Raw genomic sequence first — 19,256 nt, 5'->3', positions numbered from 1 at the left:
GGCAGGTCCCATAAAGCAACACCCTATTGAATAAACATTCAAAAGAGTAAAATAATGGATCAAGAGGTTGAATACATGTTGTAAAATGATATTATTAGATGTTAGAACTTAAATTGTGTTCTGGTACCTAAAAGAAATGGAACTGTTAGATTCTGTACCAATTACTGAAAGGTTAATGCTATAACCAAAACCAATGCTTATTCCGTTCCTAGAATTGATGATTGTATTGATAAAATTGGGAAAGCTAAATTTCTTACCAAGGTGGATCTGCTGAAGGGTTACTGGTGCATGCAACTAATTGAAAAAGGAAGGGATATTTCCGTGTTTGTGACACCATCAGGCTTGTATGAATATAATGTGCTACCTTTTGGCATTAAAAATGGCCCTACGACATTCCAAAGGATAATAAATTCTGTGATCCAAGGTTTAAAACATACAGATGCTTATATTAATGACTTGGTCCAAGAACATCTGATGGAATTGGAGAAATTGTTTGCAAGATTATCCAAAGCAAACTTAACTGTCAATTTAGCTAAAAGTGAATTTAGAGATGCTACTGTGACATACTTAGGACATGTAGTTGATCAGGGCAAAGTTGCGTCTATTCAAGCGAAAGTGCAGGCGCTTTCTGAATTCCCTATTCCTAATGGCAAGAAAGCAGTGAGAAGGTTTTTAGGTGACAGGGTATTATAGGAAGTTAAATTACTCTTCCTTTAACAAATCTTCTGAGGAAGGGGGAGAAATTTGTGTGAACAAAATCTTGTCAGAGAGCTTTAAAAAATGTAAAGGAGATATTGTGCCATAATCCTGCTTTAAAATCTGATTGAGACAAACCATTTTCTTTCGCTGTGGATGCAAGTGAAGAGGTTGCAGGAGCAGTGTTATTCCAAAAGAATGATTGTGATGGTATTGATCATCCAGTGGTTTATTTTTCCAAGAAATTCAATGAACATCAAAAAAATTATTCTACCATAGAGCAAGAACTATTGTCTCCTGTACTGGCTTTGCAGCACTTCAATGTTTATATCTGCACAGCTCAGGAACCTACACTATTCCAGCTCCATCACCATTTCTTAAATAAATTATTTTGTAGTTTAATTTAAATTTAGAGTTACAGCATGGTAAAAGATCCTTCCTGCCCACAAGCCCGCACTGCCCAAATGTACTAATTACACTTCAAACCCCAGACCCTTTTAGAGGGTGGGAGGAAGCAGGAGGAATCCCACGCAATTCACAGGACATGAATGGAGGAGCAAGTAGAGAGGTTGGAGGTTGAGCAAGGAAGCCACCAAACAATGACAAACTTTATGATTGATTCAATGCAGGAGACAAAAAAGTAAAATGGTGACTAGTCTTACCTGTAAACAACTCCACTTAATACCATGGATAACTTTGGTCCAACAACTGCAACTACACATGGTGCAATGAGGTTAGAAGCTGAAAACACTCCATAGATTATGGCAAGACTTGGAAAATAAACAAAAAAATGTAATATTAGAGCATTCCCTTTATTTCTTCTCCTCTCACAACCGAGACACCAGTGTAGTTATGTTGAATTTAATGTTCAGCTTCCTTCCACATCCCAGGGATAGTCTCTGCCAACCCAGACTCTTATCACCCAATGAATCTCCATCTATTTTTTATCGTTAATTTCCCTCAGGCCTCCAATCCCAAGATCTTTGCATTCCTCCCATCTGCTCCCCCCTGGCAGCCATGCAATCAGATGCTTGGGTTCAAAGCACTGGGATCCCATCCTTTAGGTCCTTTGTCCATCTCATCTGCTTCAAGATTCTCCTCAAACTCACCTCTGGCCAAACCTCTGGTGCCGTGTCTTTGTTTCAAAATCATTTTTTTGTCTAATTATGATATTATAAAGCAGTTTGGGATATTTAAGGCACCATAAAAATGCAAATAGGAGCCTTATCACATAAAGTAAGGACATAATCCAATTAGAAAATTAATTACACAGAGGTGGAAGTGTGTAATAAATGTTTTTTCTGGCTTCACAAAGTAAACCTACAGATAGGAAAGAAGTCCTCTACTGTGGAACCAGGGTCCAGAGGTTTCACCCCAACTCAAACAAACTCTGTTTTCCCACACAAGAAGAGAGAAGGGATTATCAAGTACAGTTGATTGATGCCATAAAGTAGAAGTCCCAACTTAGGGCAAAAAATATCCAAGATCTCTAACCTTAACCCACCCAGAATTTCCATAGACTGACTGGAGAAAACTGGCCACAATAGAAAACCTTGAACCCAAATTCCCAGCTGCAGAGCTCAATTATGAGGTGGGCTCAAGGGATTTGGAGTGGATAGATGAGCGTTGGGTACTAGTGTATCAGTCCATGCAAAACATTGGCAATCTATTCAATCAATAGGAACAAGGAATAACCTCCTGTACCTGTCATAACCACTGCCAGAGAAACTGGTGTTGGCCAAACTCCTTATTACTGTTTGCTGCAAAAGAACATTAGATGGGTGAATTTTAATTCCTCTTCTATAAACATCCTCATATTAAAATGTAGTTTCTTGTATTCCTCCTAATAATTCATCTGGTTTTGGTAGTGTTGCACAGGAAGTTTTTTTTTTAGTTGGGACTGAATAATCTTGATATGTTACAGATTAATTCTTCAATCACACTGGCATTCAGAAATCCAAACTCTTACTGAAAAGTCATTCAGACGTTGTAATAAAATGTGATCAACTTGAATGATTGTGGACTTTATGACCAACTTAAATTCTAGAACTAATTCTAAATCTTATGCCTTCTTACAAATCACAAATAATTTATTGTTTACTCTTATGACCTTTTAAAGTTCCCAAATGATTGTTAGAATGTCTTTAATCTTCCATATTCTTTTGAATAGAGCCTTCAATTTTATAAACTTTTGCTCAGATCTCTATTAATTTATACAGTAACTTCCTCAGAGAGATCTTTTTAAAAAAGTTCTAAATAGAAATATTACAACAAATGTTTCTGTTATAGTAATGTCTTCAGATTTGAGATATTGAAACAAATTCAATTGGAGCAAAATAGCTGACTACACTATTTCTGGTTGTTAACTCATTTTATTTGCAAATGTAAGAAAACAATAGTGGATTAGTTAAATATTGAGATAGTGTGATGTGCAGAGATGTGGGATTAGTCTGGGAAAAATACTTGCCAAATGCATCCAAATGAGATGTGTAGTTAGGGAGAGAAGGCAAGGTGGGCCAAAGGGTTCAGTTCATTGCTGTTTCACTCCATGACTAATATTGACAGTGAAACAATGGGATCAGTTCAGGATTGAGAGTAAGGAGAGCAAAGAGAAATGGCATGAGGTTGAGAATGATGCAGACAGTGATGGGGCGTCTTCATCCTTGCTGCCAAAGGATTACCCAAGTAGTGGTGGTTTGGATTGAGTAGAGTCTGGTGTTAGCACCAGAGTCTTTGGATTTGATATCAAGCGAGGGAGAAGGGGAAAACAGAATAATTTTGAAATTGATGAAGGATGAGGGGAAGAGGTTTCAGGTTGGTAAAGGGCTTTGTGAAGGAACTTTTGTATTTCTACAGCTAACAGCCAACATAGTTGGGAGAACCATTTTCTGGTTCAGAACAGAGTTTAATTGAAGCAGTGTAATGATCATGTGTTGCTTGCCGGAGATCAAGTTATTTAAAGAACAGAGTTTCTGTTTGTGCCCCAGTCCTGGGATCACATGGTGTGAAATGATGAGCAAGTGGCAAGGCAGACAATTTGTTTCTGTCTCTACTGCTATGTTTCCTTTCTGTAGTTTTCATTCCTCAACTTCAGCTCCTCGAGCCTGGACAGTGAGTTACAGTGGAGAGTTGGACTCTGGAGGGTATTGCAAACAAGGTTATGGCTGCACATTTATTTCAGTACAATGTCACTTGCTACTTCACTTCTTGCTAATACTCTGCCAATGTCAACCAACCCTTTAAACAACCTTTTAACTCCTTAATCATTTGTGTATTACTTTTACTGATAAATTATTACTGTAACTGATTCTTCAAGCTGAAGATTGTACTTTAACTAATACACTTTTTTGACACAGATTGTTGTTTGTTGCGTACACCATTAGTTGAAAATTTATTCTGTTGTTTTAGGCTCATTACTCAGTTACACCAATCCAAATACTGGGCATCTAACTCACCATCAATTTAATCCTATCTCCATAAACAATTACTTTTAGGTTTTATTCCAGAATAATAGAGCTTATTATCCCATTTCACTAATTCTCATTCTATCCACCTATTTTTTGTATTTAGAATCTTTTTTTAATTTAATGTATAAATTTTTTTTAAACTAAGTACCAGTTCCACTGCACCAAGTAAGAATTTTGGTACATATGTACTTTGTACAATATCAACAACAATAAAGTCATTATCATAGTTACTCTAAATATATTTCCAAAGTATTATCTAACATTTTACTTCATTAATTTGAGATTATACTTACCTCTATGTTCCCACAAGTGGTGAAAGCAGTGAAGATGAGCATGAACCCTACACCTAGGAGGTAAACATTACCCACACAACAATCACCCATTGAGACAGTGGAGGACCACCGCTGCCACCACCAGCGAACAGCTTTGTGGAGTGCTCAGTCAAAAGACTGAGAAGGGTGGAGAGAAAGATGTCACTCAGAGTTTGGTGGGCGGAGTAATTGCTCAACCAGATTTAAGAAGGCAGTCAACCTCGGTGGAGCAGAGCAAAGAGGATGATATCCATCAGTGAATGTGTGCCGCAGCAGTAGCAATGAATCAGGGTTAGGGTTAGGCAGAGCCGGTTCTATTGTTTCCGCTAGTATGGGCTGAACAAATACAGAGTTGTGAGCTGTCAATTATTCAGACAAGGGCTCTCTTTTAAATCTTCTCTGGTCGGAGCACCTCACCTGTGTTTCCCTTCATTGAGGGAGGACTTAAATTTTTACCTCAATATCAGTTCACTGAAGACCCTTTAGTTAAATGTTATAAAACTTAATTTGCTTATTTGGCACGTCCAGAGTTCGTGAAAGGAGTAAAGTGAAGGCAAAATGTTCTTGGCATGCAATCTGTTTCGGGTGGTATTGATTCATGCTGAGCTAGTATGGGTCCAGGAACTGGCAACTCTCAATCTGTTATATGAGGGAAGCAAGACTCACTTTGTATGATATACTCAATGAGTAGGAAATGTCGAATAAGTTGTAGTGGGCTGCTGAACGCGCCACGCCCAAAGCAGCAACCCAACACCAAGAGCCCGCGGCCTACACAGCTGGCCGAGATGGGCTACGCTCTTCAAAGTTGGCATCCGACTCAGCAGCACACAGCTGCAACACCCAACTCCGACGGGCTGGCCAGCGGCAGCCAATCAGGTGGAACTTGGGAAGCAGCCACACCCAGGGATGAGAGAGACTCTCTGATTGGCCACTCCTTGGATAGCACTAAACAACCAACCCAGGAAGTGGATCATAATGCCACCAATGATGACATCAGAGATGGGGTCCTGAGCCCTTTATAAGCAGAGCTACCAGCACAATAAACCAGTGTTGAATTCACTCCTGTAGTGTGTCTCTTCTTTGAGCATAACCTCTCCAGCAGTGGCAGCCACTGCAAAGTTATAATAGCCTAGCAATGATTATTGATAAATGAGAAATTGGAACATACCAAGTGTTTCACAATTAACATCATACTTTTGTTGTCAAACAGAATGATACAGCAGAGTGTGATCCATGGCACTGGTGCACACCTTCAAAGAACTATTCATTGAGATCCAAATCATTTTTTTTTCTTCTGTAAATGATTTCCCTTCAAGAATTTATCTACATGTGATGCGGTAGAAACAGAAAGCAGGAACCCAGCCCTCCTGGGAATTTGATTTAAAAGAGTTATTTAAACTAAGTTTTAAAAGTCTACAGTGATGAAAAATAATATTTAAACACTTTAAGAATGTCACAAAAAAGATTTTTTTAAAGTTGTAGGAACTCCTGTTATGAGCCCAGCAGCAACAGAAATTCACCAAGACAAATAGTTACTTAAACAAAAGTTGCTTTTAATTATCTTTAAACATAAAGACAAGATCAAACTTTAACTTATTAGTAACTTAACCCCCTTCTAATTCTAAGCGTGTGTGTGTGTGTGTGTAAGTTCAGAAAAGTTCTTTGATTCACAGTCCAATCTCTCTTCTCACTCCTCCAAGTTCACTCACACAATTAAGACTCGGAGACATGATGCTTTCTCATCCTTTACTTCTGTTAGACTAACATGGCTACTGATACACAGGGATTTATATATATATGGAAGGGTGACATCATGACATGGGCATCTGATGTCCAGCAGAGGGCAGGCTTATATCCAACATTCTCCTCCCCACCCCATGCAGTAAATGCTGACTCGGCCCCTTCGAACTAATAAGATTACATTGGGCCCAGGACCACAAGTGAGGACTAGAATACATCTCATGAGTAATTATAATTATAAAAGGGAAATTATTTAATAATAATCAGGGCACATAGTCCTTAAAGCGTTCAGGTGTTCTTCTTTCTCTTTTGGACTGCCTCAGCGTGGTTTGCTGTGGCGGTCTTTGCTCAGGACCTGTAGATAGTCGAGTCAGTGGTTTAGTTGGTGGTGACTGCCCTCCTTCACTGACCTTCGGCAGCAACTGCCCATCTTCGCTGCCCTCCTGGATGTGTGTCTCAGTTACTGGACTCCTCACTGGACTGCTCGGCTCCGCGACTGTTTCTGCCCCCCCCCCCTCACTTGGTCTGAAGGGTGAGATGATCTTGGCAAGCCACGGCAGGTCTGATTCCATCTCTGTCAGTTCGTGAAGCAGTTCACGGACCTTAGTGTCAGTCAATGCTCATGATTGGTCAATGTGTCACTTCCACAATCTGTCCCCCACTAGAACAGAGTATTAGCAGGGGTTCAATTTTTGTAAGATTACTCCAACCACCCATGAGTCTTTATATTGTCTATCATCTTGTACCAGAATTATTTCGCCCACCTCCAATGTTCTAGGTGAGGTTTGTGGCAATGCTGTTTTTTGTAATTGGAGACCTAGATCTGGATGAACTGCGGAGAGCCTGCTCCCCAGGTTGCGGCCAAACATTAGTTCTGCTGGGGTGCGTTTTGTGGTAGAATGTGGTGTGTTTCTGTATCCCAATAAGAAATCTATGATTTTGTGTGTCCAGGAGGCATTCAGAAGTTTCATGGTTTTCATTGCTTTTTTGAATGTTTGTACAAAACGTTCTGGTTCCCCATCAGTACTTGGGTGATTGGGTGTGGACAAAATATGTCTGATATTATTGTTGCACATAAATGTTTTTAAATGTTCTGATTTAAATTGAGGCCTATTCTTCATAACTCATACATGAGGAAATCCGTAAGTGGCAAAGATAGCTTGAAGACAGTCAATTGTAGGATTTGCTTTGGTATTTTTCAGCTGTGAAACTACTGGCCATTTGGAGTGTGGGTCCACAGCTATTAGGAAAGTCTCACCCATGAATGGTCCAGCAAAGTCTACATGAATCCGATGCCAGAGTTTGGATGACCATTTCCGTGGGTTAGCTTCGGCTTGTGGCATTTTTGGCTGCATTGACTGACATACTTTACATTCTCTTACTGTTGTTTCAACATCTGTCTATGGAGGGCCACCAGACATGCATCCGGGCCAGTGCCTTCATTCAGACCATTCCTGGATGGTGGTGTTGTAGTTCTGATAACATGGTAGCTTGCTATTTGGCTGGAATAATTGTACGGGTACCCCATAGTAAACATCCTTCTTCGACTGATAGTTCATGGCAGTGTGTGTGGTAAGGTTTTAGATCTTCTAGAATGACTTCAGATTCGGGCCACCCATTAAGGGTGAAGTATAGGATCTTTCTTAATGTTGCCTCTTTTCAGGTTTCCTTTGTGATCATCTGGGCTGTAATGGACAGTTGTTGAAGTTGTTCTTGGTTGATCGCTGCTGCCTCTGCTGTCCATTTAATCATTTCTTCTCATTGTTCTGTCTCGGGTAGCAGCATGTGTGAAAAGGCATCTGCATGGCTGTTGAGTGTTCATGGTTTATGTTTCATATCATAGTTATACGCCACTAGTAGCATGGCCCATCTTCGAATTCTGGCCAAAGCTAATACAGGCTTGTTGTCTGTGATCAGGGTGAATTTTTTTCCATAAAGATATTGGTGGAAATTTTTACAACAAAAATGATTGCCAATCCTTCTTTTTCTAGTTGGGCGTAATTGCATTCGCTTGTGGTTAATGTTCGCAAAGCATATGCTACTGGTTGTTCACCTTTTTCTGTCATTTGGGATAGTACCTTTCCTACTCACACTGGTGAACTATCTATGGCTGGTGTAACTTCTTTACTTGGGTCGTAGTGGATCAGCACCTTATTTGTTAACATTAGTATTTCCATTAGTTGATCGACTGTGATTTTAGTTTCTGTGTTCCAATACCATGTTTGATCTTTCTTAAGTAATTGGTTCAGCGGGCTGCATAGCGTAAACATATTAGGGATATGTTTTCAAAAGTGATTAACAAGTCCAAGGAAGGACAGTAATTCCAATTTGATGGTTGGGTATGGGACCTTGCGAACAGCTTCTGCTCCTGCTGGATTCATTCGCACCCCCTTGTTGTCGATTGTAAACCCCAGGTATGTTATTGAGGGGCGCATGAAGATACATTTGTCCTTTCGTAATCGTACATTAGCCTGTTGTAGTCTGGTTAAAACTTTTTCAAGGTTTTATAAATGTTCACTGTTGTTTCAGCCCGTGATGATGACATCATCATTGACACATTGTCACATATTCCCTTGATTTTTTTTGTCCAATTCTATTTGTTGACATGCTTGTGACAAATCTAGTTTTGAGAATTTTTGCCCTCCGTTTAGTGCTTGGAACAATTCTTCTGCCTTGGGCATTAGTTGTTCGGGTATTTTGAGGGATGGATTAATGGTGATTTTGTAATCACTGCAAATGAGAATTTCACCATTTGTTTTTCGTATGGTTATGATGGGTGGTTCCCAATCACTGTATTGTATTGGTTCTAATATGCCTTCATGTTTTAGTCTGTTTAATTCATCCTCAATTTTTCCTTTCATAGCAAATGGGACTGTTCTGGCTTTGAAGAATTTTGGTTCTGCATTACCTTTTAATTGTTGTTTGGCTTCAACACCTTTGATTTTCCCCAATTCTTGTTGTTGAGGATTTGGTCGAGTTCTGGCTGGGAGGTGTCTGTGTGGTTTACATTTAGCGTTGAACCAATTTCCAGCCGGTCTAGGGGAATGTGTTGCAGCCAGTTTCTTCCGAAGAGTGCTGGTCCCTGGGTATCTTCGATGTAAGGAGAGTGTTTTTGGTTGCTGTGTTTTGTATTGTACCTGGACTATACTTCTTCCAAACACTTTGATTCTGTCTCCTGTAATAGGTCTTAGAGTTATTTCAGTTGTTTTTTTACCAGGAAGCATGGTAGCAAGCATTCCTTTACATGTAATGGCATAAGGGACACCTCTGCCCCTGTGTCGAACTCCATCTTCAGGGGGTGTCCGTTTATTTTTTAGCTGTATAAAAATTGCTGTTTCCTCCATTTTTTTCTCAAATATGTAATATCTCAGGAGCTGAAATTTCAGGAGCATGAAGGTCAGCTGTTGGGCTGTTATCATTATCGTTGCAAGGTTACCTTTCTCTCTCTCTGAAATTGTTTTGATTTTAGCTTCTTGTTTATTTGCAGGCCACCTGTGCTTTAGAAACAGATATTTAGCTTTGATATGTCCTTCTGTTTTGCAATGGTTACATTTAGAATTTTTGAAGAAACTGTTTTCTGGTCAGTGGTTGTATTTCCCACAACAGACGCATTGTTGGTGGGAAGACCTCCCAACCAGAAGATCTAGTTGGCCCACATCCAAGTTTTTATCTGCCATTTCAGAGCTGCAGGCAGTTTTGTATGCAATCTGTAATGTAACATCTTGATCTATTCCTAATAATTCTTGCCTTGCTTGACAATTTGCCAGCCCCATCACTAATCTATCTCGCAGTGCCTGATTTAAAAACTGCTCAAAATGACAGTGCTCCGCCAGTTTGCGCAACCATGCAGGGTATTCACTTACTGTTTCTCCTGGTCCTTTTCTCCTTTCATAGAATCGTTGCCTTTCTGCCATAACTGGTGGTTTGTGGCTTAAAAGGTTCCTTAGACCTGTGCTTAATTAATTGAATGTCTTCGTCCCTGGATCCTCAAGGGACAGCAAGGTCTTAAGGAGGTTGAATGCTTTGCTGCCCATTATACTGAGGAAGAGGGCACATTTGCAGTTTACTAGACCTTCCATAATATTGTGGGCTACGCAGTAGTAGTTAAACCATTCTACGTAGTTATCCCAACTTACTTCTACTTCATTGAATTTCCCGAACTTTCCCTCCGCCATCTTGGCACACTTTCACCTTGATCTTTTGGCGGAAACTTGTTGGGGTTGTTAGGTAGTTGTTTTCTACCTTTCTTCTGTTGTTTTCTTTCTTATGGTTGGTGCAAGGAGTATGTGTAGGGTTCATTTCGTTCCTCGTCGCCACTCACACAATTAAGACTCAGAGACATGATGCTTTCTCATCCTTTACTTCTATTAGACTAACCTGGCTACTGACACCCAGGGTTATATATATGGAAGGGTGTGGTGGTACACCACTGGCCTACTGCAAGGGGCAACCTCTGTACCTGCAGAAGAGCATGGGGTTAAGACAACACCCGGTCAGGTGTCAATCACCCTCCGGAATATAAGCCTGAGCTGGTACTTCGAAGTCACTCTCAGAACTTTCAGCAGCTCTCCTTGCAGCTGGCTCTGTGGAAGTTACATTGAATAAATGTGGAATAGTGGATAATGAAGAAGGTTTTCAAGGATTGCAGAGGGATTTGGGCTGCTTAGAACAGTGGGCTGAAAAATGGCAGATGGAATTTAATGCTGATAAGTGTGAGGTGCTTCATTTTGATAAGAAGAATCAGAACAGGACATACGTGGTAAATGGGAGAGCATTGAGGAATACAGAAGAGCAGAAAGATTTAGGAGTAATGGTACATCGTTCCCTGAAGGTAGAAACTCACGTGAATAGGGTGGTGAAGAAGGCTTTTAGTATGCTGGCCTTTATCAATCATTGCATGGAATATAGGAGTTGGGAGGTGATGTTGAGATTGTATAAGACGTTGGTGCGGCCTCATTTGGAGTTCTGTGTGCAGTTCTGGTCGCCTAATTATAGGAAGGATATAAACAGAGTGGAGAGAGTGCAGAGAAGGTTTACCAGAATGTTACCTGGGTTTAAGCATCTAGAGTATAGGGAGAGATTGGACAGATTAGGTCTTTATTCTTTGGAGCGTAGAAGGTTGAGAGGGGATTTGATAGAAGTATTTAAGATTATGAAAGGGATAGACAGAGTGGATGTGGATAGACTATTTCCGTTAAGAGGAGGAAAGATTAAAACAAGAGGACATGAGTTAAGAATTAAGGGGCAGAGGTTTAGAGGTAACATGAGGGGGAACTTCTTTACTCAGAGAGTGGTAGCCGTGTGGAATGAGCTTCCGGGAGAAATAGTGGCGGCGGAGTCAATTGTATTATTTAAGAAAAGGTTGGACAGGTATATGGATGAGAAGAAGATGGAGGGTTATGGGCATTGTGCAGGGAGGTGGGACTAGAAAGGGGTGTTTGGTTCGGTGCGGACTAGAAGGGCCTCGACCGACAAGGTCGGGTCAGATACAGCAATGAGCTCTCTGAACCCTTCTCCATTAACAATGGCGTGAAGCAAGGCTGTGTTCTCGCACCAACCCTCTTTTCAATCTTCTTCAGCATGATGCTGAACCAAGCCATGAAAGACCCCAACAATGAAGACGCTGTTTACATCCGGTACCGCACGGATGGCAGTCTCTTCAATCTGAGGCGCCTGCAAGCTCACACCAAGACACAAGAGAAACTTGTCCGTGAACTACTCTTTGCAGATGATGCCGCTTTAGTTGCCCATTCAGAGCCAGCTCTTCAGCGCTTGACGTCCTGCTTTGCGGAAACTGCCAAAATGTTTGGCCTGGAAGTCAGCCTGAAGAAAACTGAGGTCCTCCATCAGCCAGCTCCCCACCATGACTACCAGCCCCCCCACATCTCCATCGGGCACACAAAACTCAAAACGGTCAACCAGTTTACCTATCTCGGCTGCACCATTTCATCAGATGCAAGGATCGACAATGAGATAGACAACAGACTCGCCAAGGCAAATAGCGCCTTTGGAAGACTACACAAAAGAGTCTGGAAAAACAACCAACTGAAAAACCTCACAAAGATAAGCGTATACAGAGCCGTTGTCATACCCACACTCCTGTTCGGCTCCGAATCATGGGTCCTCTACCGGCACCACCTACGGCTCCTAGAACGCTTCCACCAGCGTTGTCTCCGCTCCATCCTCAACATCCATTGGAGCGCTTACACCCCTAACCTCGAGGTACTCGAGATGGCAGAGGTCGACAGCATCGAGTCCACGCTGCTGAAGATCCAGCTGCGCTGGATGGGTCACGTCTCCAGAATGGATGACCATCGCCTTCCCAAGATCATATTATATGGCGAGCTCTCCACTGGCCACCGTGACAGAGGTGCACCAAAGAAAAGGTACAAGGACTGCCTAAAGAAATCTCTTGGTGCCTGCCACATTGACCACCGCCAGTGGGCTGATAACGCCTCAAACCGTGCATCTTGGCGCCTCACAGTTTGGCGGGCAGCAGCCTCCTTTGAAGAAGACCGCAGAGCCCACCTCACTGACAAAAGGCAAAGGAGGAAAAACCCAACACCCAACCCCAACCAACCAATTTTCCCTTGCAACCGCTGCAATCGTGTCTGCCTGTCCCGCATCGGACTTGTGAACCACAAACGAGCCTGCAGCTGACGTGGACTTTTTACCCCCTCCATAAATCTTCGTCCGCGAAGCAAAGCCAAAGGAAAGAAGGGCCTAATGGCCTGTTTCCGTGCTGTAATTGTTATGTTATGTTAAAGCCTGTTGTACAGTCTTTTGGTTTTGTGTGTTTGCTTCTGACCGACAGTGCATCACAATTTATTCAACGTAAATTCTTAAAGCTGCTATGGAAAAGCTCCTGAGCGCTGGGAGCCTTGAAATTGACTCACGCCACCCGCAAGCACAAACACGCTTCGAGATCTAGAAGCACACGGTCGAAGCGATCATTGGGGCTCACGTCGACGACATCCTGGACTCCGATTGAAAGAGGCTCGTCTTACTCCGATCAAAGCTGGGTCACCGAGCCTTCCAGGATCTCAAAGACTGCACCGGGTACTCGGAAGTGATGAACACCCTCGATACCATGTTTAAACCTCCCACGAATGTGGTCTTTGCAAGGTACCTCCTGAGTATCTGAGCCCAACTACCCAGGGAGACAGCCGTCTTACCTGGGAGCCCTGCATGAGTTGGCTCGACCTTGTCTGGCTGAACCCAGGGTAAATGAAAGTGAGGTCAAGAGGCTGATCAGAGATGTCTACATCTGAGGGCTACGTGTGAGGGCCATCAGTAAGAAGCAGCTGGAGGACAATATCTACTCCCTGGCCAAAACAGTGGAGGTAGTCCGAACCCTGGAGGCAGCAGCTCTGCACACCGAAGCCTGAAACAGGCTTCCTCAGGCCTCCAAGTGGTCAGCATATTTGGCTGCTGTGGCAATAGATCAAGCTGGGGAAGAAAATATCGCTGCTGCGCCCATGTAAGTACTGTGGGTCTGGTCATCCATCACGCCAAAACTGCCCGGCCAAAAACCAGTATTGTTCAAGATGTGGGAAGAAAGGCCACTTCACCAAGGTATGCCTCTCAAAGCCAGCCAGCAGCTCAGCGGCCCTCTATGACCTCCCCACTTCCCTCACAGTCCCCGCCACTTGCGAATGCTGGGCAACACCATTTCCCCTGCAGCCATTTCCGGCCTCCCCAACCCCGGCAGCCCAGCGGCCTCGCCGGCAATGATCGCCGCATGCATGCCATACGTTCCAACCAGCCCTCGCTCTCGCCAGCACTGCCTACCGAAGACGGAAAACGTCACTTCCGGTCTACAGAATTGCGTCACTTCCACCGAGCGTGATTACGTCCTCCTCCCCGACAGCCAGCGGCGTGACGTCACTTTCCCCGGCGCACAGAGCGCAGCCAGGGAAAAAGGCCAGCCATGTCTCACCCCACCGCGCAGTGCTGCCATCTTGGGCTGGACAGGCGTGGGCGCCGCCGACGCCGTGGCCCTCCTAGGCCTCCAAAGAAGATGATGTGTTCAACACGGGCACCGACCAGGCCATCCTACCGACGCACCCCACGCCTCTGGATGCAGCTAGCCGTGACACACCGCTCCCCTTGACTGCGGAGAGCACACTGGTCGACACTCACCTCTCATGATGTCTGCAGAGGACGCTGATGACCACAACCTGCCTCCACCATTGGGGAACGATGACTCGGACCCTGAGATGGTCCTAGCAGCCACCACCCTGACCAGGAACGTTCCTCGTGACCTCGGGCGCTCCATGATGGACGTCAAAATCAATGGAAAAAGTAACAAAGTGCCTAATCGACAGTGGCAGCACCAAGAGTTTCATTCACCTGAGCCTGGCCCACTCCCTAAAGCTAAAAATCCACCCGAGCACCTTCCCTCTCGCCTTTGCCACCAAGGACCGGACTATCAATACCCTTGGGCGCTGGTCAGCCGATCAGACTGTGTGTGGGGGGGAGACATACACTGGGTTCAGGCTCCTGGACATGCCCAAAATCTGCACCCCAGTCCTCCTGGGCTGAGATTTCCAATGCCACCTGCAGGACATTACCCTCGCCTTCGGGGGCCACTACCTCCATTCACGCTCCACAGAGTGCCATCCAACCAGCCCCGGCCAATCTGCGGCCTCTCCACACCGCGCATCATCTCTCCCGCACTCTTCTCACACCTCACACCAAACAGCAAGCCGATAGCCACCAGAAGTAGGCACTATTGCGCTGCGGACAGGGAATTCATCAGGGCGGAGGTGCAGTGGCTTCTGGCGGGAGGTGTCATAGAGCCCAACAACAGCCCTTGGAGACTCCAAATCCTAGTGGTCAAAGGGGGAAGCAAGCCGAGGATAGTCATGGACTACAACCAGACCATCAACCGGTTCACCCAGCTGGATGCCTACCCCCTACCAAGGATAGCCAACATGGTCAACGAGATAGCTTGCTACCGGGTCTTCTCCACAATTTACCTGAAGTTGGCCTATCACCAACTCCCCATCCACCCACAGGACAAGCCCTATATACCGCCTTTGAGGCAGACAGGTGCCTGTACCAGTTCCGCCAAGTTCCATTTGGGGTCACAAATGAGGTCTCCATCTTCCAGTGGGAGATGCTAAAGGCGACTTTCCCATACCTGGATAATGTCACCACCTGTGGCCACGACTAGCAGGACCATGATGCCAACCTGGAGAAATTTCTCCGGACAGCTGAGGAGCTGAACCTCACTTACAACAAAGAGAAGTGCGTGTTTAGCACCACCCGCCTCACCATCCTGGGCAACATCATCACATATGGTGTCATCGGCCCAGATCCAGAACAGATGCGCCTGCTAATGGAGCTGTCCCTCCCCCACCCCCCCCACACACTCAAAGCCCTCCGCAGGTGCCTTGGGTTATTCTCTTACTACTCAGTGGGTCCCCGCTTCTCGCCCACTGGCCCAGGCCACAACTTTCCCGTTCCCACCTGAGGCGCAGGCGGAATTCACAGATGTCACAGATGACATCACAGATGCCACGATGCATGCCGTGGACAAGGACTCCCCCTTCCAGTTGGAGAGCGATGCTTCCGATATGTCCCTTGCTGCTACTCTCAACCAAGGGCGGGAGGGGGGGGGGCCTGGTCGCCTTCTTCTCCAGGACCCTCCATGGCTCTGAGCTCGGGAACTCTGCCATTGAAAAGGGGGCCCAGGCAATCATGGAAGAGGTCCATCACTGGCACCACTACCTGGCCGGCAGGAGGTTCACACTCCTCACCGACCAGCAGGGAGTGGCATTTATGTTCAACACCACCCACAGGGGCAAGATTAAAAACGACAAGAACTTGTGCTGGAGAGTCGAGCTGGCAACAAACAGCTATGACATCCAGTATCATCCTGGGAAGTTTAATGACTCCCCCAACGCGCTCTCCCAGACCTGCGCATCGCTCCACAACAACCAGTTGCAAGCACTGCATGAGTTCCTCTGCCATCCGGGCGTCACCCGCTTATACCATTTTATCAAGTCCTGGAACCTCCTGTACACTGTCAGGGATGTCAGGACCATGACCGAGGCAAGCCACTCAGCCCTTCGAGCACTTTGGCATGGATTTCAAGGGGCCCCTGACGTCCACAAATCAGAACATCTATTTCTTCACCTTCATAGACGAGTACTCCCGCTTCCCTTTTTCTATCCCTTACCCAGACACCTCCATGGCCACCATCATCAGGGCACTGACACAAATCTTCATCATGTTTGGCTACCCCTCATTTATCCACAGCGACTGGGGGGTCTAGCTTCATGAGTGAAGAACTACACCAGTACCTGACATCAAGGGGCATCGCGACTAGTCGCATGACTAGTTACAACCCCAGAGGTAATGGGCAAGTGGAACGCGAAAACAGGGTGATCTGGAAGGCAGTTCTCCTGGCCCTTGTCGAAAGGGTGGTCCATAGAATACTGCAGGATGCTCTTCCTGAGGTGCTCCATGCCGTTTGGTCACTTCTGTGCAGCGCTACCAACGAGACCCCTCACCAACGCCTGTTTTCATTCCCCAGGAGATCGGCGACAGGAACGTTTCTCCCGTCATGGGAACGGTGCTCCTGTGAAGTCACGTGTGGGTACATAAGGCTGAACCCCTGGTCAAGCAAGTGTTCCTCCTACTCGCGAACCACAACTATGCCTATGTTAGGTTTGGAAGCAGCAGGGAGGACACCGTCTCAACCAGGGACCTGGCACCAGCAGGAGCACCCACCACAGCACAGCATCCTCCAGCCCAGGACCCCACTGGCCTGACACATACCCCTGACCCCGGACAGCTATGGGGCACTCAAGACATCCTTGGAGGTCTTGCTACAACCATGGAGGACGAACCTGCCCCACTGCCCATCCCATGCAATACACACACCTTAACCCCGGCCCCCCAGCCACTCCTCTTGTGCTGCACCATGTCAGCCGCTCTGGCCCCTGCCCCCAGCTCCCCCATACCCTCACTGACCAGTGACCAGGAGCCAGTCCTGTGACGGTTGCAGAGACTCTGTCGGCCGCCAGACCGTCTCAATCTGTAAATACTGTGTATATGTTTTGGGGCTCTTTACTGCAACTTCCCTCCCTGGGACAATTTAAAAAAAGGGGGTAAATGTGGTGGTACACCACTGGCCTACTGCAGGGGGCAACCTCTATACCTGCAGAAGAGCATGAAGACATCACCTGGCCAGCTGTCAATCAACCGACCTGAATAGACCAAGCCCCACCCAGTTGGGTGTCAATCACCCTCTGGGATATAAGCCTGAGCTGGCCCTTCGAAGACATTTTCAGAGTTTACAGCAGCTCTCCTCACAGCTGGCTCTGTGGAAGTTTACACCGAATAAAACCTGTTGTACAGCGCACCACAAAGGGTGACATCATTATGTGGGAGTTAGCCCTGGGAGATTCAAGCCATTACAACGCGACTCAGCGGAGAAGGAAGAACAAGACACAGCAGACACAGAAGGTGATAGTGACAAAATTGAAGAAGAGATACCTGCCAAAGGTAAAAAGTCAACAGAATCAAAAAAGGTGTTCAGTTAATGATCTCTTGAAAGAATTGAAGAACACAAATAAACAAATGAAAAAATATACTGTGGTGAAAAAATTGTAAGTATCTATGGGTAAAATGGATGAGAAGTAAGACTGTAGAAGAAGTAGAAAGTAAAGAGTGGGAAAAGTAGAGATTGATATGGACATGTGGGCTGTTGAGAAGGACAAAATGTGGGAAAAGATGGATGCACTGGAAAATTTTAGCAGAAGAAACAATATTACAATTGTTGGACTTAAGGAAGGCACTGAAGGTCAAGAATCTATTAGTTTTTTCTAAGAATGGATACCAAAAGTCCTGGGAGAGGATAAGGTTGGACAGAATATTGAAATTGAAAGGGCACATAAAACCCTTATACTGCGACCAACATCAGATCAAAAGACATGTTCTATATTGATTAAATTCTTAAGACATCAGGATAGAGAAAAGATATTGAATGTAGAGGTGGAAGGAGCAAGAGACAGAGGTGGCCCACTTGCGTTTGAAGGAAGAAGAATACTGTTTTATCTGGATATAAGTGCAGCATTATTGATATGAAGTCTAGAATTCATTCCGATTTAAAAACTCCCTTGGCAGAAAGGAATTCATGTTGCGTCATCCAGAAACTTTAAAGGTTATTTTGCCAAATAATGACAGAAAATTCTTTTTGGACTATAAGTGTGCAGTACAATTTGTGGAAACATTGCCAAATATTAATCTGCTAGAATTATTAATTAAAGATAATGCTGTGGGTTTCCTATTCTTTTTATATTCAGGTACAACTCTTGTATTCAAAGAATGATTATTTTATGGTGAATGTACCAGGGGTGGAGGGGAATAATGAGGGACTGATTTCCATCAAATCATTCGTACTTTGGTGGCGATTGTCACAACCTGTACAACGGGGGGTAGTGTTATATATTATATTAAGAACACTAGAAGTGGGGGGGCTGTTCATTTTGATGCAAGTTATGTAAGATAAAGATTGAGCAATTTATTAGAGGAGACACGCAGGGAGAGGAGAAGGGGTACATGTAAATGTGAAATTCCTCTGTAGAGATGAATAATGCAGTGAAATACATGTTTTAATGTTAATGGACTAAATGGGCGGGTGAAGAGAGCATTATCATATTTTAAAAATGGGCGCGGACTTGGCCTTCCTACAGGAAACTCATTTAACTGAGAAAGAACATCAAAAATTAAAAAGAGACTGGGTGAGCAGGTCTTTGTTTCTTTATTTAATTCAGAAGCAAGAGGAGTGGCTATTTTGATGAACAAGAATCTTCCAGTTAGAGTACAAGATGTGGTATGTAATGGTGTACTGTCATATATACTCATAATCTTTGTCCCTTATGAATGTATTTGTGCCAAATATTGATGATGAGAAATTTATTCAAGAAACATTTTTTAATATAGCAAATGCTTATGAAAATATTTTAGGAGGAGATTTTAATTTTTGTCTGGATCCAGTTTTAGATAGATCAATGAGAGCAGTACTGAG

The 19,256-nt window shown here is 44.4% G+C and overlaps 1 protein-coding gene across 1 annotated transcript in view; it reads right to left on the bottom strand.

Annotated features, from left to right (window-relative positions):
- LOC138746449 (UNC93-like protein MFSD11) overlaps positions 1-4,603 on the bottom strand; it is a 42,263-nt gene extending 37,660 nt beyond the window's left edge. The window contains exons 1-3 of the mRNA XM_069904632.1: positions 4,457-4,603; positions 2,401-2,456; positions 1,359-1,466 (exon numbers count right to left, since the gene is read on the bottom strand). Coding sequence (XP_069760733.1) covers positions 1,359-1,466; positions 2,401-2,456; positions 4,457-4,546 — 254 coding nt within the window. The 5' untranslated portion in view covers positions 4,547-4,603. The remainder of the gene's footprint in view (positions 1-1,358; positions 1,467-2,400; positions 2,457-4,456) is intronic.
- Positions 4,604-19,256: the final 14,653 nt, after the last annotated feature.

The sequence above is a fragment of the Narcine bancroftii genome, chromosome 12 (assembly GCF_036971445.1).
Source record: "Narcine bancroftii isolate sNarBan1 chromosome 12, sNarBan1.hap1, whole genome shotgun sequence".
Classification (NCBI taxonomy): Eukaryota; Metazoa; Chordata; class Chondrichthyes; order Torpediniformes; family Narcinidae; genus Narcine; species Narcine bancroftii.
The sequence above is the reverse complement of the archived record's forward strand: the minus strand, read 5'-3'. Positions and strand labels throughout refer to the sequence as shown.